This window comes from Branchiostoma floridae, chromosome 4, assembly GCF_000003815.2.
Source record: "Branchiostoma floridae strain S238N-H82 chromosome 4, Bfl_VNyyK, whole genome shotgun sequence".
Classification (NCBI taxonomy): domain Eukaryota; kingdom Metazoa; phylum Chordata; class Leptocardii; order Amphioxiformes; family Branchiostomatidae; genus Branchiostoma; species Branchiostoma floridae.
The window spans coordinates 30,130,714-30,152,320 of record NC_049982.1 but is presented as its reverse complement, the minus strand read 5'-3'; the positions used below and the strand labels follow the sequence as shown (position 1 = coordinate 30,152,320).

Genomic DNA, 21,607 nt, shown 5'->3' with positions numbered 1-21,607 from the left:
TGGAGGGGCTGGTCATATTATGAATGCATTCGAGTAAGGATAAACAGAGCACTACTTTGTTAGGCTAGAAAATGTAAAAGGATGACGGTTTATGAGTGTAACAGTGGTGTTCAAGTAACGCCTATCGTCCTTGCCCAAGAGCTCTGAGCTTTTGTGGCGACAGCGATAGTGGTCATGATTTGTAATCTGCCGCCCCGGGTTCGATCCCGGGTGTCGGCATGTTTGTTTCTTTCTGTTCTTACTTGCCCCTCTCAGTTTCTACATGTGGATGAAAAAGTATGACAGTTTATGACTAAGATAAATCATATTAAAACAGTCACACTCTTTCTTCTTCGTAGACTCATACTGTTTTCTTCACATTCAGATTGGAGGTGTTTTGGCTGAGAAACTGAAGACATATGAGGCGGCACCAGGCATTTTAACGGACCCCCCTCCAGATGGTACATTCCTGAGTTCTGCCCCAGCCCTATTGGTGGGCATGCTGAATGCAAAGGAGGAACTACTAACTGAAGGGTAAGTTTTGAACTCTCAGTCTTTCTTGGACAAAGATTGTTTTAGGCTACTTTTGTCTATCCCTTTTATCTGTATCATTTTGCTGTATTTGTTTGAAATTTTGAAACACTCAGTGTAGAATCTTAGCATGAATAGGCTTTCACTTCTGCTCTATTAGTCCACTCTGTTTGGTGCGTGTGTGAAGGTTTTTTTTATGTGTGTGTCAGTGTGTTTCTGCCAGAGGGAACAGTGCAGTTTCTGTATGTTCTGCCAGAGGGCACTTCAAGTGCATTTGAATGTGCACTTGTAACTTCTAAGGGAATGAAGAGTATACCATTATCATTGCCATTTGTGAAGTGAATAGGCTGAATGCAAAACTTTTTTTAGTTGTATGCATGATGTAGCTGTCCAATAAGTCAAACTTTGACATTGATAGAGTCACAACAGTGAAAGTAGAAAAAAATTGAAATGTCTGTTTATTTAACCAGAATGTTTGTTTGTTTTTAGTGACAAGCAGTTGTTGGTACCAGAGCCCATGTTAAAAGCAAAAGCCCAGGCTATCACTCAGGAGCAGTTTCTACAGTCCACAAAGGATATTGTAGAAGGCAAAGAAGGGAACACAGGTATAGCTTAAGTCACCTTAAAACATTATCTTTAGTTTATAGAATACATAAAAATGTACAGTAAAGTTCTAATCTTCAGGGGAATCTAAAGATAAGGTATGCAAAAAATAGTCCCAGAACCTTTTTGGGTTGACAATTGCCCCAGTGAATAATGGTTTCTTCGTAGTACATGTAGTATGTCTGGCCAGCATTTGGTGATGCAATGGTTGCGTGCATGCCCTCTACCCACAGATCCGACAGATCTAAAATCTGACACAGTGTTCATGTACATATGTACCTGGTTGACAAGTTTTGACACAAAATGGGCCACTGTCAAACGTCTAGTAGACGTATATAATTATGCTGTTATCTTGCTTATGAAACTTAATGAGCAGGGTTATTTTGCATATGCTTGGACAGAAGAAAGGCCTGTTATCTGATTGACAGCTGGTTAGTTGGAATGCCCACAATATTAGAAATGGGATGGAAGATTAGCAGAGTACAAACCAAGCAGAGTTCTAGGACTTGGGTTTGTTCATGCATAGGAAAATGATACTGAATTGGTATCCAAAAGTTAGCATTAATGATTTCAAAAAACATTTTCTTCTGTGTTACAGGGCTGTGTATGGCATGGTGGAGACTACATGTGCTGATCCAAAGACTGTACATAAAGAAGAGAACCTTAAGTATGTTGACTTCAGTGTTACAAATGTCAGTAACATACAATCATGTACCAGGGCTCGAAATACTGGGTGCATGTGCACCCAGGTGCACCCAAAATTGGGGTGCACCCAATTATTTTCCAAATATTTTCTTGGGTTTATGTATGTAAAGATATCAAAGTGTACTAGTATACATCATATTCTTGACATCGAAGAGTTAGAAACATGATAAAAATGTCTGTCATGGTACTTGTTTAAGAATTTGATAGCATGTAACTATGTTTTGTTATTAGGTTTTTCTGACATTCTACTTAAATTCAAGTGGTGCACCCAAACAATTTTTGGTGCACCCAATTTTTTAAGCTGGGTGCACCAGTGCACCTAATCTCAAAAATGAATTTCGAGCCCTGTGTACTGTTCATGTATATTGTCTATGCTATGCTCCCTCTATATTTTATCCTAATAGTACATATAGTTTGATATATGATATAAACGAAAGGTATATGCTTTCACATTCTACTTTTTGTTTAGTACATTTAATGCAAAGTAATAAATTTATCATTATGCATAATTAGTAAGAAATCACAGCAAATACAATGTACTATTTCTTCCAGAGAAGCAACCAGTGTATGAACTGTTACCAGCAGGGGAGGAGATGGCTCACAGACTCAGAGGTTAGAAACAATTAACAAGTAAAACAATTATTGATAATCAAGAGCCAGATACAATATCAGCAGAACATCACTGATAGTCTGATAGTAATTTTTTTTTATTAAGGCAACACTGCTTCTGATATATTGATGACAACCTCTGGACATGCCCAGGGTTGTAGCCAGCCTGAAATCATTTTCATTCCCCTTGATTTTGAATGGGAATCCTATCGAGCACCAAAGGCATGGTGCGTCATTTCTAGGGGGTCTGGGTCCCAGAAAATTTTTAAATCAAGACCCTCTGAAACACTATTTCCTGAATTTTGAGGTGCAAATTTTGCTTGTAGACCAAGATGTTCAATGGCATCTGTTTTGGTGAAGAAGAACACAATGTCATGGGTTTCAGTTTTTGTATATCTTTACAATGTACATATCAATTTTTGTCTGTCCCAGGGGACAGAATGGGGAAAACTTTTTTCAGTCTCCAGCTGCAAAATTCCTTCAAAGGACTGAAGGACAGGTGCTCAGGCTACATGTACAACCCTGGACATGCCAAAACTGATGTCACTTCCAATGCTCCACGTTTCCTATAATTAGTGTCACCATTTCCACATCCTGTCAGACTCCCACACTGCAATATTCCCATAACTGTGAAGTGTGAATGCACACCAAAACAAACAAGCATAAATCATGTACCAACTGATTACTGATTACATTTCGTCTAGTGGTTATGTAATAATTTGCATGAGAATGTGTTTTTTGTTTTCAAGACTTGACAAGTGTACAGAGTTAGATTCACAAATCCAAAATGCCTCCATGTTTACAAGCAGGAAAAACTATTGCAGTGACACTGATTATATAAAATAGTTACTTACATGTAGTTATACTGATCAGCAAGGGCTATAGCAGAGAATGACTAGCTATTGGAGACCTAGCAGCTTGTTTGGAACTGCAGGGGTTGATTATCCAGTTGTGAACATTTTAAGAGAGTTCAAAAAGCTTCATGGGGTTGGTAGATTGTATATGATTTGTATCCTGTCATAAACTATAAATAATCTATACACTGTCCTCAAAAATGTCCCAGTTTCTAGCTTGATTGGCGGGCAAAGGTTGTCCTAGAGCTTCTCTCAGTCTAGCCCAGAATAGTGGCCTTCCCCTCTCATTCCTTGGCCACTTAATGTAAGTGTCTCTCTTTACAACATCTTGCAAGTGTTTGTGGCGTTCCATGTCGCGTTCCGGTATTTCCTCCAGGAATACGAGAATCAGGTTAACCCGACGCGGGTCAAAGAGATGGTAGCGTCCCTCCGACGCTCGCATTTCGTAGTTACACCAGTTGCTTCTTACGAAGCTCTTCGTGATCAGGCAGATGGTCTTCCGGCTTGCCCGGACGGCGCAGCCGATGTTTTCCGTTATTGGCACCCCCGGGCGAAAGTCTCGTTCGCCAAAGCAGAGTCGGTAGTGCGGAGGACAGTCTTCAAGCTGTGGCCGTAGCACTCGCGACACCCATCTCCTGTCGTTACTACTATACGCCACAAATGCGTCGTATTCAAACTGCTGTGCCTCCCCGTCCATAATTTCTTCGTAACCCCTGAACCAGGCACCAAGGCGATACCAGAGGTAACACACGTACAGGCCGTACTGGGTCGCAACGAACGCCGTGAACATGTACAGAGTCAGGAGAAAAGTTGTGACCACGCACACGTAGAAGTTCAAGTGAGAATCACAGTCCGGGTGGAAAGTCCGTAATTCTCTGCTGTGCAAAGATGCAGGAGTGTTGCACACATAGAGCCCATCTTTTCCCCAAAGCATAACTTTTGAGGGGTTCGCTTCAGCCCAGCTAACGAACCAAGTTATCCCACAATCACAGAAGAAAGGGTTTTCACTAAGGTCTAAGCCAAAACTCACAAGAGTTGTCAAGACAGGTGCAAAGCTAGACTCGTTCAAGAATGAAATGGCATTTGCTTCTACATACAGATATTTGAGAGACCGGACATTCAGGAATAAGTTGTTGGGAAGATATGCAATGGCATTTTCACTGAAGTCCACATACCGTAAGTAATAATGTATGCTGAATGCATTGTGAGGGATATACTGTATCTTACATTCTCTCATATTTAGCGTTTCCAGGTTGGGCATACTATACAGAATAGTTGTGTTCTCAAACCACCTCCAAACATCTCCAGTGCGTAGCATACGCAAATTCTGTAAAGACACCAAGCCTTCAAAGAATTCTCGCATAAGACTTGCCCCAAACATGAGGTTGTTACTTATGTCAAGTGTAACTAGATTCCGTAGAGTTGCAAAAGGCTTGCATTGGAAATTTTCAAACCAGCACTGCTCAATTTTCTTGAAAAGGTTGTTTTCAGACAGCGTAAGATCTTCCAGACTTGGAACTAGCTTGAATGTCTCCAACCTAAGAATGACATCATTTTGATGTAAATTTAGTCGTTTGATCTTTTTTAGGCCATTGAAATCCTCTTTTTCAGGAGACAGGTAATTTTCAGATAAGTCAAGCTTTTCCAGGCTTTTTAGTGGAGATAGGACACCATCTGGAAGTACAGTGAGTTTGTTCATAGACAAGTCCATCCAAGTCACATTTTCCAAGCCCACAAAACTCTGGTTTGAAAGAAGACTTATTTTATTGTTTTGTAGCGTTAGCGTGTTTAGATTCTTAAGTCCTTGGAAAACATTTGCTGGTATATTTGTTACCATGTTATTATCCAGTTTGATTAGTTGCAAGTTTGGAATGCTGACAAAGTTTTCCTGCGCAATAGTTTTTATTTTGTTGTCTTCGAGGTGTAATTCTATCAGAGCTGGGAATACGACACTAGGGGACTTAAAAGGAACCTGTTTCAGATCATTTTCTGCCAAATTTAGTTGAAGTAGATTATTTAACCCTCCAAATGCTTGTGGAGACGCTTTTTCGATCCGATTGGTTTGGAGATCAAGAATTTCGAGGTCTTCTAATCTGTGAAAGGCCCAGTCTTGTATTTCGTTGATACCTCCCCATCCCAAGACAAGGTTTTTCAGAGATGCGTTTTGGAGAAACTGAAAGGCGTTGTCATTTATGGTAGGGAAGTTTGCAATTCCTAGGTCTAATTCGGTCACTTTGACAGTATTCGGCCCTGAAAATGCATTTTGTAGGATCGAAACATTCGAACCCGTTATCAAAAGACCGAGATATTCTATACTACTGAATTGTGAAAAGAATCCGGGCTCTATGAAAGTTAGAGGATTTGCCGATAACTCCAGAAACTGAAATCTATGCATAGCAAGGGGCTCAATATCAGAAATTTTAAGTACACAGATCCTATTCAAGGATAAGTCTAATGATTTCAGTGAGGACATTTCAGAAAACGCTTTTGAAAACTTTGCTTCCGTTATTTTGTTCCTACTCAAATCAAGTTTTGTTAGGCGTAACCCCTCCCATATCCCGTCTAAACCTAGTACGTCAGAAAAATCGTTATCATACATAGAAAGAGTTGCCAGTGACTTCAGAGGTTCGAATGTGGTAGATGGAAGCGTAGAGAGTTTGTTGTGAGACAACGATAATTCTGCCAGTTCGGAAAGATTGTAGAATGCAGCTGGTTCAATGGTGACCATGTTGTTGGAACTCAGGTCCAGGGATATCAAGAAAACTAGGGTAGAAAAGGAGTAGTTGTTCAATCGTTGTATGTTGTTTGAGCTTAGGTCCAGGCTTGTCGTGTTTGGAGGTATGTTGGTTGGGACTTCGATGAATCCTTTCTCTGCACAGTCAACTGTGGTGTTTATTGTTGTGCATTGTGTTGCTGAAAGAACGGAAAAAAAGGATACAGTAACTGTAAAATACAGATTCAATGTTAGGTGCTTTTTGTGACCACTTTGCCTCGATCTCGAAACCACCGCAAAAATTGTTCTGTCTTGTCCCTGCCTAATCACCCCCTTGTCTAAGTGCTTGTTAATATACATAGTTACATGTACATACTGTACAAATTGTACAGTACTGTGATGTGTTGGAGGCGCCAGTGTTACAGTTTTTATAATCTTTTCTTTTAGCTCTATCAACCTTGGGAAAACTTACCTACATAATATAGGGATCACCAAGAAGTGTGATTGGTGCGGTCTTCTTTGTATTAACTTAATGTCGATTTTGAGTGCAGTTGCTGTATATTTCAATTATTTTTGGTACATTTCACTATTTAGTCAGACCTCAGTCTCTGTGTACCCTAATATGGCATTTATAGAGAACACTGCTGAAACTGAAAGCAGAAGTGCTTTAAAAACACACTTCCTGGTTAAAGTTATTTTTACAATCATGGCCTCATTGTAATTGCTATCAATATATTGCAAGTTTTCTTTTAGGCCAATAATATCAATTGAGGGTAAATAACTTCAAGTGTAACTTAAAATAATTTCCTTCATTATAAACTAAACAGTAAATAGTACACATTTTGAATTAGATATTGTTATATGACAGTTTTATGATACAACACAGAAAAAATACTGTAGCTAATTGTTCTTACCTTTCACAGTAAGGCCTTGGCAAGAAATGAATTGCAGCAGTACCAGCATAAAGATAACAATTCGACATAAGATTTGCTCTTTTGGACCCATTGTAGAAAGATTCTACATCAGATGCCTTGAGTTTAGAATACAATTTTTCTGCAAAAGAATTAATGAAAACATCAAATTGTATTGAAGGATTAGAACATTCTTTACTGTAATTTTGTTAATTTTTATCATGTTAAGTAAATATTTCATAAATAAAGTATAGACTAAGTATTACATAATTTAAGAGAAATATGAGGTTTTAGGCAGCCAATTCTATCTTTATGCTACCTTGTAGATGTCCCCCCAAACTACATTGTACCTGGAGGTCAAGGGGCTATATAGGTAGTGGTACCAGGATTAAGTGAATTTTGATTGTACCTGATGGAAGCACCAACTCCTTTCTCACTAAGGGATACTCCAATTACTTACTGTAACACAATATTGTGTTTGAGGAAGTCTGGAACATTCCATGTGGAAACTCTTTTTGGGGGGACTCTGGTCTGGCTGTACTCTTCTAATAAAGGTACGAGTCAGAGCATTGTTAAAAGAACCATGCAAAAGTTCTGATAGATTTGATATGTTCCTGATATAGATTGTTTTGGCACCAACATAATTGTATAATACCAGACGTATGCTAATAAAAGAAAGGGATACCCCTTACTATATTGGGCACAACCATTGATAACAAAAGAGGAAGTTTACACAGTCATTGTAGTATCAAGCTGCTAATTTTGCCATATATACTAAACTTGGTTTCAGTTCTTCCCCAGCTTCCCCCTTTTTATAAGTCTCAAAAAAATCTATAGCTGTTTAGAATTTCAGGGTAATCATCATTGTCTTTTTTGTTCTGTTGTGAATTTCTGAAAAGCAAGGAGAATCTAAAGTGGCTCATGTGGACATTTGGCTGTCTGTCAACTATAAATTTTGTTCATTGTAATGTATACTGCTGGAGGCTATGAAAGGCTATTGGCGGGACTAAAATATAATGATGTCATCAGTGTGGGACATGGTTCAATGAACATGAAAGGGACTCGAGGACAAGTAAAGTTCCCCTTCGGTTTCAAGCTACACTAAGTCACACCAGGGCCATAACTTTGACTTTGTGACTTTATTTAGATCGACAATTATCTTGACATTTCAGCTCTTCAACATGTGGTAGAAGTATATTTAATACATCAGTTAACATAAAAGCTGAGTCTTCATCTACCTAGCGAAACTGTGCTTGAATGTGCGGCTACGCTGATGAAAATTAGATCTGGCTAGCAGAACAGAACTGTGCTTGTGCTACATGTACATGTACATTCAAGAACGTTAGACATTAAGGTAATTAGACACTAGAAAGGCCGACATTTGCTTAAGAGCAAATACAGCATATTTCAGCCATACCCCTTCCCACGCAACATTGGACTGTTCCAAATCACCCCTGCGCAAAAATGGAACATCCTCTTAACAATACATTATCCCCCAAAGTGGACTGGTATTGTGAATTGACTCCAGGTAAAAACAGAGCTTGCTTCTATTTTTCAGAAAATGACAATAATCACACCTTCCATTCAGAAAATTTTCATCATGACTGAAAATTGTTGAATGACTTCATGTAATGTCATTAACAATTTTCAGTACGATAACTAGGTGTAAGTTTAAAAAAGTATAAGCTCCTTGTGATGTGGGTACATTTATTATTGCAATGAACTTTTTTTATTCAAGTAGGGCATATGATTTAATAATTATCAAGCAGGTGCAGGTACTGTAGGAGCGTTTGTTTTCTTCAAGCTGTAAAACTGTTAAACTGTTTTACTTTGTATGCAATCAACCATCGAGCCTATTCTTATTTTAGTTTAACAACTTCCTGCCAGACCCGGAAAATACGATTGAACCTTGTTCGAGGATTTATTTTCGTCTGTCTGGTCAGTCTGTTCATACCCTGGCGCTGAGAGTGTTTTATTGGGCTGAAACTCTGGCAGTTTAAAGTTACTTACAATTTAAATGTTCAAAGTTTATGCCAAACAACAACAGCACTAGGAAATGTGGCCACTATAGACAGGTGGTCACTATAGAGAAAATGCTGATCTATTGACTAGGAGCCATACGTTACACATGATTTCAGTACACTGATCATTAATCATATAAACATTGCACAGGTAAGCCAATTGTTTAGATGTACAATTAAGTTCAAATAATTCTGAAGAGAAATATTGATGAGAAAATAATCATTCTCGCCACTGTCTAACTTATAATTACGTATCAAAACTAAACGCAGATTTTCTAACTAACGCACCTTTCGCCGACTTCATCATAGGACCGCCGGCTATCAATCAAACACGGCTGTTGATTAGACTTAGAGTTTCAAACAGTCATGTGCTGTGTGCCAGTTGACAGCGAACTTCATGCTACGTGATGTTTTACATTGCTTGGACCTTCTTTCCTACAGCGGTGCTTCTACAAAATATTTAGACTGTAACACTGAGTTTTATAGAATAGAATTTGACGCAGAACAGCGTTTTTTGCTGGGTATTTTTTTTTAAACATGTCCGTGGGAATATCAGCGAGGCGGCGACGTAGGGATATCAGACCGTCAACAAAAGTCGCACGGCGGCTAACGGCGCAGCGAAGATACTAGCGCTATAAATAAGCGCTTCAACTAAGGATGGCAACCCGTACAATATTTTTGTATACTGTTGAGCTAAGTAAAGTTTGTTGTTTATGAGGTATTAGTTGTCTTTGAAGCTTTGACCCGAAATATTTTAAAGTCAAACTGCTGAAGAGAAGTAAGTGACTGCTACGATTATCGTAGATATGGCCCTAAAAAAACTGATAAAAGAAGCCTTCTCAATAGCCTAAAATGCAAGAGCTTCCGGGGGGGGCTTCGCCCACCTGGGTCCCCCCCACAGTGGCCCTGCCCCTGGACCCCGCCAGGGACATTCGGCGGCCCCCGGACCCCTGTCCGACGCTTTGAAAAAATCCTGGCGAGAAGTCTGTACGGCCTGAGTCTTCAAGTTAACGTATTGTGTGGTCCCGCTTATGAATATTAATTAGCCTTCGCTTTCCTCTTCGCTGATTGGCTGAACCATTAATTGAATTAACTCTTCCTGCCGGCTAGACGCAGGTGCAGATGTCGACTCTGTGGGGTGAACGTCCGAAAGGTCACGGCATGGAGAACGAAAGAAAACCAATTTCCCCTAAAAAAGTGCTGTAATTAAGCCTTTTACAGTACTTTATGCCAAAAATTTTACTTGGATCATTTTACCAACTATATTATGCCTATCTATACCAAATGTTACTCATACCAGGGTACAGGGGTGCAAAATATACCGTTATAAGACCGTCAACAACAGTCGCACGGAGCTAACAGCGCAGCGAAAATACCATCGCTAGCGTTTCAACTTCGGATAACAAGTTATAAGTACTGTTGAACTCAGTAACGTTAAAGTTTGTTTTTAGTTGCCTTTGACGGTTTGACCTGAAACAGTGTTACGCTAAACTCCTGAAGAGAAGTTAAGTGACTGCTGCGATTATCATAGATATGCCCCTAAGAACTGATACAATATAAAGCCTTCTGAATAGTCTAAAATGCGAGAGCCTTAGGCGGGCTTTGCTCCCCCTGGCGGGAACACTGCTATATACGGGATCATGAGGCCCCGCTTATGAATATTAATTAGCCTTTGGCCTCCTCTTCGCTGATTGGCTAGGTCTTTGATTCAATTAACTCTCCGGCTGACGCGCACAGGTGTGGCTCTGTGCGGGGTCACGGAAGGTCACGTCAGGAGGCCAAAAGAAAACAAATTTCCCCTCAGAAAAGTGCCAAAATTGATCATTTTAAAGTTGTTTATGTCAAAAATTTTACTTGAATCTTGTTACCAAGTATCTAATGCCTATCTATACCAAATTTCAGGTCATTTAATTGTAATACCAGGGTACAGGAGCCAAAAGTGTCCTTTTTTGGTCAAAAATTGGCCAAAAATCGCAAAAATAAGCATTTTGTTGCACTGTACACCAAAAGTGTTATTGAATTTATATGAATGGATTATCAAGGCACATCTGTGTCAAATTTCAGCTCATTCGGTTGCAATACCAAGGTACAGGAGCCAAAAGTGTCCTTTTTTGGTCAAAAATTGGTCAAAAAATCGCAAAAATAAGCATTTTGTTGTACTGTACACCAAAAGTGTTCTTAAATTTATATGGGGGCATTATCACGGCACATCTCTGTCAAATTTCAGCTCATTTGGTTGTAATACCAGGGTACAGGGGCCAAAAGTGTCCTTTTTTGGTCAAAAATTGGTCAAAAAATCGCAAAAATAAGCATTTTGTTGTACTGTACACCAAAACTGATATTGAATCTATATGGGGGACTTATCAAGGCACATCTGTGCCAAATTTCAGCTCATTCGGTTATAATACCAGGGTACAGGGGGCCCAAATATACAGTTTTGGTCTTAAGATGACCAAAAAACCTTAATAAAATCATTTAAGAGACAGATATGGAAAAAATGAAAAAAACGCCCGAGGGTATTGGCCCACTCTACCCTTGTGCCAAATTTCAAGTCATTCGGTTGAGGAACAACGGAGATACCGTGTTCTGAAGATTTGACAGGAGAAAGAAACATTACGAATACAATATATTTCACCATACCTATGGTATGGCTGAAATATAATTAGTCTGTAGCCCCTGGCAGCTATTTTTGGAATGGCAGGACATTGTGTTCTGCAATTTCACCTGTTACCTGTTACTTTATTGTACATTTTGTATGTACTTGTACATTCAAGCCTAACATGGATGACTGAACACGTATTACAAATTTTTTTTGCAGGAACGAAACCAGGACAAATTGTCCACAGTCAAGTAGACAAAGCAAGTTCAAAATCAACTACTTCTGCAAAACCACAGCGACCGAAGCCAGCAGAAGTTCCAGTTGAAGAAGACAGGGCACTCTACACTAATGACAATGGGTCTGATGGGTAAGTACCCTAATTCGAGCCTCTTTATTTGAGGTCATTTTATTGTGTGACAGTAACTGTAAAATCATGTAGTGTAGTCCATCTGTTGTAAATGAAAATTATGAATCATGCAGATAGAAATTCTTAGAGAGTTTTAAGTGTATAATTATTATAGTCTTGGAATATGGTAATGTCCAACTTCAATGGAAAGTACTTTGTGTGTGTGTGACTGTTTAAAAAACAAACCATCAGGTGAGAGATTGTTGGATTTTTAAAATGGAAAGAAATTATTAGTTAAAAGATTTGTTCACAGCTGACTCATACTCATAGATTTTGGAATAAAACGGCCCTAAATTGAAAGTATGGGGAAACATGGGGACTGGTCATGAAAATGTACAAAGTACACTATATAAAGGAGCTGTGAAATCAGTTTTTATTATGATCATAGATAAGCAATTAACATGATTTTATGATGTGGTAATTGCTTGTCTGCCAGGCTACTTCCTTGTTTGACTTATAGTGATATGTCCTTGTCAATGATTGGACTAGAATACGAGCCACTTGTATATTGATTTTAACAAATTTTGAGATAGGAATTCAAAAGAGAAACAGAATGATGAAAGAATTGTTCACACTTCCATAGCTTTTCAAATTTGATGAAAAAACCCTTACTTTGACTTTGACTTTGACTTGTAGGTCATTTAAAGACATCATGTTTTACTTACTAGAGGAACATGAAAACGGAACATTACTAAACACCTGCTGCAATGGAGCTGAAAAATTACGAATTGTCTGTTGGTTGCTTTGTTGTTTTCCATTAACAGATAACAATATCATAATGGTGAGGTGCAGCAATTTGTAAATAAAATTTATTTGTATGCAACTTTTTATTATACAATATATTAACTGCCACATTTGTATGCAACTTTTTATCATACAATAATATTCTAACTGCCACATCCTAAAGCTTTAATTTACCATTCTTGGTCAGAATCTATACTTCTGTTTCAAACTTTTCAATCAAAAGTTCTCGAGCAGCGCAATTAAGTCTTACATTATGATAATGATTGTATAATATATCAAGAACTAGTAATAATGTTGATCACAAATACATGTACATGTATAAACTGTCATCCATGTAGTTGGATGCAAGTACCAGTTAACCTTCACTTTGCATTGTATACACGAAGTCAGGTGGCCAATCTAGTTCACCTAATTAAGTCATCACCCTTATAGCACTTCTAAGGTAAGATATAATTTTGCAGATACTGCAGTGTACTGTCAGCAAAGTTAGCAAAACCTCTAAATGAATGTTCAGTCACTGTGGCAAAGTCTCTGGCTGCCTTGGCTAAGACATAAGCCTGATGGTAACTTCCCTGCCGATACTGAAGGCAGGCCTTAGCCATTTTGAGCCAGAACTTGGATGAATTACAAACCAGTTCTTCCTTGTCAAGTGCTTCAATTGCATTCTTGGCCTCCCTTATGTCTTCTAAAGGTACATCGGAGACCCCCAAACGGAAGTTGCCCTCTGATTCCTTGCAGCCAAGGTACAGCAGGGCTAGATGGATTTTTGCAAATTCTGGCACTCGCGACTTAGAGTGGAGCATATGGTCGGTTTGCTCCCTTTCTACATGTTCAATGGCATGCAGGTAGTCCCTCTCTGCCTTTAACAGGAAGAATTGTCTGTCATCGGCATCGTCCTGGCTTGCTGCGATCTGGGTTAAGAGACGGCCGTGGTTCAGGAGCACCCACGCTGTCATACAACCAGGTTCCATCATATCTAGTAGCGGCAGGGTCTCCTCGGCGAAGACAATTCCCGCTGCACAGTTTCCCTCTCTCATCTTTGCTAGCGACTTCAGACGACTCCACCATAGTCTGTGCTCTGTCTCGTGTGTCGTGTCCGGTAGGAGGATTGTAACCTCGCGAAGAAGACGGTTTGCTCGCGCCACATCCCCGCCATAGATGGCGTTGAGACTTGCGGCGTGGCGGAGGGATACTTGGGAATCCGGGTCTGTTTTTGTCATCATTAGCTCCTTAATGTTGCTGTGGCATTCCAGTATCTTTCCTTCTGCTGACAACTTGATCATGTTGTCGATGAATTCCTGACAGGTCACCAGAGTCTTTGTGTTTGGTCTCTGGGGTTTTCCGATAGCTTTAGGCACAACTGGGACAACTGCTCTGCTCTCCTTTTCAAGCCAAGGATAACATTTGTTGGAATGTTTACCCGACTCTTTGCGTATAGACTCTTTGCTCTTAGAGAACCGATTTTTTTTGTGACAGCATGTGGTGACGTGAACGTTACTTCCACTACCAGCACTAAAAGTTATGTTGCCATCGCCTTGAATTGATGTTGAATTTGTGGTGTCCTTTGAAATCTGCTGATGTCTCTAAAAGTGAATGGAGTAGAATAAATTATAGATTAATTTTCCTACTAGTTATACTTTTTTGTATGTACATGTTGCACTTAGACCTAATGTCAGCCAATTTGTTTACAACACCATCTTACTGAAAAAAAGGAAGCATGGAAAGAGCAAAATGTCTAATTAATAACCCATGGGAAGAAAGATCAGCTATTGAAAACAACAATGAATGGGCTATAAAAAAAAAGTATAAGTATAACTTGTTCTTTGCCTGTATTAATGCCATATGAGTCAGATTTATACTTCAAGTTCTATATATGGTGAAAGTTTGTGCCAGGGTGACCTACTGCTATTCATCATTTGACATATTTTTCTTCTTCTAGTGGAATTTTCACACAAAGGACTCTTTTAGCACTTTTCCCCACAATTGGCCAAAGTAAATTGAATGAAAATTGAAGAAAAATTCAAGAAAACAAGTCAGAACAATCTATAGCTATTAGTAAGTAAATTATTTGAATCCTTTGAATTTGAAGAAAAAGAAAAGAAATGTGCATATCCACAGGGCCCTTACTGTCAAAGTTTTAACATTTGTCTTCAATTGGACAAAAATTTTCTTTGAGATAAATGCGTTTGTATTAGTTTATGAACTTGAAAGTGTTATTCATAATGTCATCTTTACAATACAATGTACTTTCATAATAGAATATTATTAATTAATATTCACTTACCTGGTCTGCATGGACCAGTACAAATATAGCCACACATCCAGAGATGAAGCAAAAAATAACCAATAGCAGAACGAGTCCAAAGTCCAAAGCCTCAAGCAACATTTTCTGACACCTAATCAATCTTAAAGTTTATGTGATTCAAATGGGCGACTAGTACTTGTCAGTCGCAGGGAATTTCTGTCAGAAAGACGATGATTCATGGTCTCCTGCTATTCATTAGCATATCAAAGGAACAGTCAACAGTACTCCTGCAAGAGGGGATCAAGTTCGGTATTATTCCCAAATTGCAGAATAGTACCTGGCTTTATGCCTTGGTATTTCTGTTACAATTGTAGGTACTGTATTGTAAAAAGTGTTAGAGATTTGTCATTATGCACTTCCTTTTTCAAAAATCAAGAATTTAGGACACTGATTTGTTATGCTTTCAGTTAACAACAATACAGTTGACCTTAGCTATAGACTCAGGTATGAGTCAGTGGCCCCATGTAATACGATCTTCCATACTATAGAATTTCGTCATGACCATGTGACTGCACATGTGTACAACTAGTACTAGCTGCCATAACAAGACTACATATAGTAGGTAAAATGTACCTGATTGCTCATCATAGGACAGTTCAAAAGAATTATCATTATGATAGTATTAACGTGATGTGCTTGGAGATAAAACGTTGTTGGCAGTGAAACCCAAGAGAGGTGTTATGCCCCAAAGGCATCTTGCTGTATACTGTAAACATGGTTGGATTTTGTTTTGCATGTGTGCCATCTAGGAGTTTCACTTTCCACTTTCCATTCCTTTCAATGTGCTACATATGTACTTGCACACAATACCATTAGACTTGTCCTATAGTATTCTGTGCTAGTAAAATAAAAAAATAAAACCTACATCTTCTTGTTGTTGTTTTTTTTACCACTGGTACCATTAGACTCATCCTATAATATTGGGTGCGTGTAAAAAGAGAAAAAATTGCTAATATATTTGCAATTATAATATTATACATGATGATATCCTAATGCAGTTCTAAGCTCTGATTGGCCTCTGACAGAAAAAGATTTTATAGAAAAACAGACCAGCAAAAGCAATTTTACCATACTATAGGGAAAACAAGGAAATGCATGTAATCTTACTCTTTATGCTTTCAAACATTTTAGACTGTGTTTTGATGATGATGATGATGACTGTACAATCATTTTTTTTTATTAAGTTAGAGATAAGATCATTTACAGTATATCAAACTCTGGATCCTGTTTTGTAAGATATTATCAATGATTTGAATTCAAACCAACTTGACAATGTATTCTGCAGCATTGTTCTGCTGGTTGACATCCGAGAGTGGGGAGGAGACAGAGTCAAGCTGGGTGAAGTAAGGAACTAGTCTAAAATATTTTGGGGAACTTTTGATGAACAATTGAACTTCTACTAATAACATCAATTATAATTATATTACATGTAATTTGGTACTCTTTTAACTCCCGGCATCTAGCATATTACTTTTGAATTTTGCCTTGGCAATCACAGAATGTACAAAATTTAAATATATGTTCAATGTAATGTCTTTTGTTTGTAGCTGCATCGGTACCTGTGCCGGTTGGGGGTCCGACATCGCACCGCGTCGCTCCAGTGTGGAGACTACAGCTGGGTGTGGAAGTGTGGAGGTGTGCAGCATGTCTTACCTGTGTTAGTGGAGAGGAAAAGGGCAGGTGAGGTATAGTACAGGGTGTGGAAGTGTGGAGGTGTGGAGCATGTCTTACCTGTGTTAGTGGAGAGGAAAAGGGCAGGTGAGTTATACATGTAGACACTACAGTGTGGAGACTACAGCTGGGTGTGGAAGTGTGGAGGTGTGCAGCATGTCTTACCTGTGTTAGTGGAGAGGAAAAGGGCAGGTGAAGTATAATCATAGTACAGTTGTGTGTGTGTGTAACGAAAAACCAATTTTTGAAAATTCTTTTGCTGTACCAAAGAATACTTACCAGGGGGCCTAAAGTTGACCTTAGCACATACCATTTACTGCTGCAACTCTTACTTAATACATTAAATATTAATTGGGAGAATAGTGGCCATAAAACACATTTCTTGCAAGTCATATTCCATGTGTAATGCAAGTTTGAAGTTAAGTCATAGGCCTTTTCGGTCCTCTCAAATTTAGGGTCAATGGACTGATCAAAAGCTTGTTGGCAAGAAATTTTATGCGGTGGCTTTATGTTTGCGGTTTTTGCGTTACCAATTTACTGTGAACTTAAACCACTGCAAACATTTTTCCATGGCAGTTTCCTGTGAACTTGAATGCATTACTGTATTTTACTTTGTGTACAGAAATATTGTGTAAACTTTGGTTGAAGATATTTTAAAACTTTATGTACACTGACAGATGACCTAGCCTGGAGCCTGAAGGATGGGCGTTACTTCACCCAGAAGGACAGGATGTTGGATTTCAGGCGTAGGTTCAGTCCCTACAGCCTACACTGCAGTCTGAAGTACATTGTGGAGTGCACACCTGAGCAGTACATGGTCAGGTGTGGCGATGGCTGCAGGGGCGTGGCCAGGTGTGGCAACCCCACAGTGGAACAGGTCAATGTAAGTTAAATGTGCAAGATTTTTTGCTTACCTGAACTTCATGACATGAAACTGTTGAAAATTTATTTTCATTACTGTATCTTGAAATGACACATTTAACAGGGAAACAAGGAAAATCAACAGCAATAATCCTGGACTCCCAAAAAATGAGCAGAACAGGAAAAGATTTAAAATACATATTATTATCAATACTGAACTGTAATAATTGAGTATTGATGATGATATGTATTAATAATCAGGGCTGTCTCCAGCTTTAAATCTTTTTCTGTTCTGCTCAAACTATTCCAAACAATGAGCAGAACAGGAAAAGATTTGAAATATATATTATTATCAATACTGAACTGTAATAATTGAGTATTGATGATGATATGTATTAATAATCAGGGCTGTCTCCAGCTTTAAATCTTTTTCTGTTCCACTCATTGTTTGGAATAATTTCCATGTTGTTGATTTTCCTTGACCGTGTTAAATGTGTCATTTTAAGATTATGAAAGTCCGTTTTGAACAGTTTCATGTCATGCACTTCAGATTTTTGGGACGGATGTGGTAATATTTTTTCTCGTCCAAACAAAGAAATTTCCATCCTGGGATGGATGAATTAGTCCCGAAGACAGTCCTGTAGATAATGTAAGGTAGATGTGTAGTACTTCAATGTACACTCAAAATTTCCCACTGGCAAGAAAACCATTTGCATTATTTTGTCTGACTTTTACATGTAGCTATAGCTACAAATGTATAATTTGCATTGTGGTAGGGTGTCAGTAGTGTGTCCTTGACACTTGACTTGAACAAGTTTTACTGAGTCTTATTTTCTATCCTTAGAATGTGCTAGAAGAACTTGATGCCAGTGATGACTTTGACCTTGTGAGAACTGAGAACATCGAGGGCACAGTCGAGTTCCTGGCTACAGTAACAGCAGAGCTTCATCAAAGGTGAAAAATGAAATAATTATTTGATATTATAAGGTCCCCTAAAGTATCAGACATTTTTAATAATCTTCAGGCAATGTTTCATGTAGGTTTAAGTTTGTTAGATAATGAGATCAGCATTTTATCAGACTCAACCTCAAAGTTTGAAATGATCTTAAGAAGTATTACTTGCGATTTATCTTTAAAACTATGTTTGAAATTTCCTAATGAAATGTTGTTATGACTAGAATATCTAATCTTATGCCACGCAAGTCCTAGTACTTACGCAAGTCCTAGTAGAAAGCGACCGGTAAGGAAGACGCCAGATTTCGGGGAAAATAGTCCGCTACCCAAGGTGCAAGCGATGTACGACCCTACAGAGTACTCGCACAATCGCTACAAAGGAGACTTTGACGAAGCATCCCTTGAAGATTTGGAGGAGGAATCTCAAGAGTTTGAATCAACAGAAGAAAAGTATTCTTCCATACAAAACTTTGCGACCAAAACTAAACCAACATCGAAAGCAAGCAAAAGACTAGACTCAGGTTTTGAAGATGGCAAGGAGTCAAAATGCCACTTTGACAATCATGTTATGAAGGCCAATAGTTCAAGTTCAAGCAGAAAGAGACCAATAGCCAGTCGTATTAGTGTGTTTGACTGTGACAGTGACTCTGACAATGAACTCCCAGATATAACAGATCACGCACCATCACCTCAAAAACAAAGAAAAAGCAATAATGCAAGAAGCCTTAATCCTTACACTTGTAAAAAGAAGCTAGGCTTGGAAGTAAACACAGACAACAAGTTTGATGGCCATAGACAGTGGATTGGTACGCCAACTTTGAAAAATGCAAGCGAAGATATCAGTACAGTAAGCAAGGGTGCTAAGGGATCTGCAAAGGGCATGTACACACAAGAAAGCGAACTGGAAACGGTTTCCTTGCTCGATGACTCTCAAGAGACAAAAGACTCAGATGACGACTATGACCTGAACCTTTGGTCAATGACTGCTCATCAGAAACAGAAGAATTCTGAACAACTAGAAAGTGTAGATACCAGCAAGACCAAAACTATTCAAAAGGACAGTAGTAGAAAGGCTTACCCTATGTCTGACCCTTTCCATAATACTACCAGTAGTAGACTTGAAAACACTGAACAACCAAGCACAAGTAGAGTCATAACCAAACAAGGCACTTCCAGTTCATTGCCAAACAAAACACATGCATTTTCAACTTCTAACCAAGAACTTGAAACCATATCTTTACTCGACGATTCCCAAGAAACAAGACACTCAGACGATGACCTTGACCAAGAAATCTGGTCGAGGCCAATGACCAAGAGTTCCGAACTGGAAGGACCTGAGGAGAAAGTTGATGCAGGTGTTGAGAAGTTGAGTGAGAAAGTACAGCTAGTGAAAGCTGTTCTACCACAGTGTGAGGATGGTATTGTGTTGACGATGCTTCAGAACAATAATGGCAATGTAGAGGCAGTTGTGTCAGCATTGTTAGACCTTTGCTAAACCTGAATTAGTATCTGTATCCATTCATCTCACGTAGATTTTTTTATGAATTCTGCCATATATTGGCAGCGTCACTGCATTTTGAATTGGTGTTACCTCTGACTTCATAGATTTGGGAATATTAGGCAAAATTTTCCGTGTCCTTGGTGCTGAAAATTTTTTCTGTCCCTGGTGCTGAAAATGTTCTCTGTCCCTGGTGCTAAAAATGTTCTCTGTCCCTGGTGCTGAAAATGTTCTCTGTCCCTGGTACTAAAAATGTTCTCTGTCCCTGGTGCTGAAAATGTTCTCTGTCCCTGGTGCTAAAATGTTCTCTGTCCCTGGTACTAAAAATGTTCTCTGTCCCTGGTACTAAAAATGTTCTCTTTCCCTGGTACTAAAAATGTTCTCTGTCCCTGGTGCTGAAAATGTTCTCTGTCCCTGGTGCTAAAATGTTCTCTGTCCCTGGTGCTGAAAATGTTCTCTGTCCCTGGTACTAAAAATGTTCTCTGTCCCTGGTGCTAAAAATGTTCTCTGTCCCTGGTGCTGAAAATGTTCTCTGTCCCTGGTACTAAAAATGTTCTCTGTCCCTGGTGCTGAAAATGTTCTCTGTCCCTGGTGCTAAAAATGTTCTCTGTCCCTGGTGCTGAAAATGTTCTCTGTCCCTGGTACTAAAAATGTTCTCTGTCCCTGGTGCTGAAAATGTTCTCTGTCCCTGGTGCTAAAATGTTCTCTGTCCCTGGTGCTGAAAATGTTCTCTGTCCCTGGTGATGAAAATATATTTGACTTTGACTTTTTTTGTCCCTGGTGTTGAAACACTTTCCCCATGCTGAAAAAAAACATTCCCGTTCCCGGTGCTAAAAATACTTTCCCTGCCCCTGACAACATTTTTCCTGTCCCTGAAAACACTTTCCCTGTTCCTGGTGCTAAAAACGTTTTACATGTCCCTGGTGCTGAAAACACCTTCCTGTTTTCCTAGTGCTGAAAACATATTTCCTGTTCCTGGTGCTAAAATGCCGCCGATTTACTACAACTTCAGTGAAATTCCAGCTTAGCAACAAAATGTCAAGATGCTTATATTACCAGTCAGCACTTGCATGTACATGTAGTAAAGTAATATAATGAACGTTGTATGCTTCATGATCATTTTCTTCAGGGTTACTCATTTGTGTGGTCTTGTACCGAATTTGTATAGATAATAGCCTAGTACTTAGTAAATTGTCCAATATGCGTAGATGATGAGTTTTTATGTTTTAAGCCCAGTAATTTTAGACTTTTAGACTACCAATTTTAAAACAGTGGTAGGAGCAAAATTTGGTACATTATTTGATTGATTTGTAACAGATATGAGACAGCTTTGTATAGATGTACCCTACTAGTACATTGCACATGTATGTATGTGGCTAAATACAATGTAGGACTTTTTAGCCATAGCCAAAGCTGTATGGTGATTAGGATTTTACTATGGTCAAGATTGAATTGAGAGTAGGACATAGGATGAAATTTACTTTGAGTTACAATGATCAATATATTGTGTACATACATAGTTAAACATATTTATCAGAAACCCATATTAAAATTCACCTTCATGATACCTTTCTACAAAATTCGTCTTATCTTAAACTATTTCCACATTCAATTGCCAAGAACAAAGCTAATGATTTGGGAAA

General features: G+C 38.8%; 3 protein-coding genes and 1 long non-coding RNA gene across 4 annotated transcripts in view; 2 read left to right on the top strand and 2 right to left on the bottom strand.

The window, feature by feature from the left end:
- Positions 1-21,607, bottom strand: part of LOC118414804 — a 1,072,569-nt gene that overhangs the window by 690,179 nt on the left and 360,783 nt on the right. The window lies entirely within an intron of this gene.
- On the top strand, positions 364-1,762 carry LOC118414870. Its single transcript, XR_004831028.1, has 3 exons — positions 364-513; positions 1,000-1,115; positions 1,712-1,762. It is a non-coding gene; the product is annotated as an uncharacterized LOC118414870 (long non-coding RNA).
- Positions 2,353-18,470, top strand: LOC118413755 (crossover junction endonuclease MUS81-like). Its single transcript, XM_035817287.1, has 7 exons — positions 2,353-2,430; positions 11,745-11,892; positions 16,266-16,323; positions 16,528-16,615; positions 16,694-16,738; positions 17,329-17,534; positions 18,357-18,470. Exons 1-7 carry the CDS (start codon positions 2,412-2,414, stop codon positions 18,468-18,470), a joined length of 678 nt encoding a protein of 225 aa, XP_035673180.1. The 5' UTR covers positions 2,353-2,411.
- LOC118414803 (toll-like receptor 13) lies at positions 2,973-5,051 on the bottom strand. Its single transcript, XM_035819056.1, has one exon. It carries the CDS (start codon positions 4,990-4,992, stop codon positions 3,463-3,465), a length of 1,530 nt encoding a protein of 509 aa, XP_035674949.1. The 5' UTR covers positions 4,993-5,051; the 3' UTR covers positions 2,973-3,462.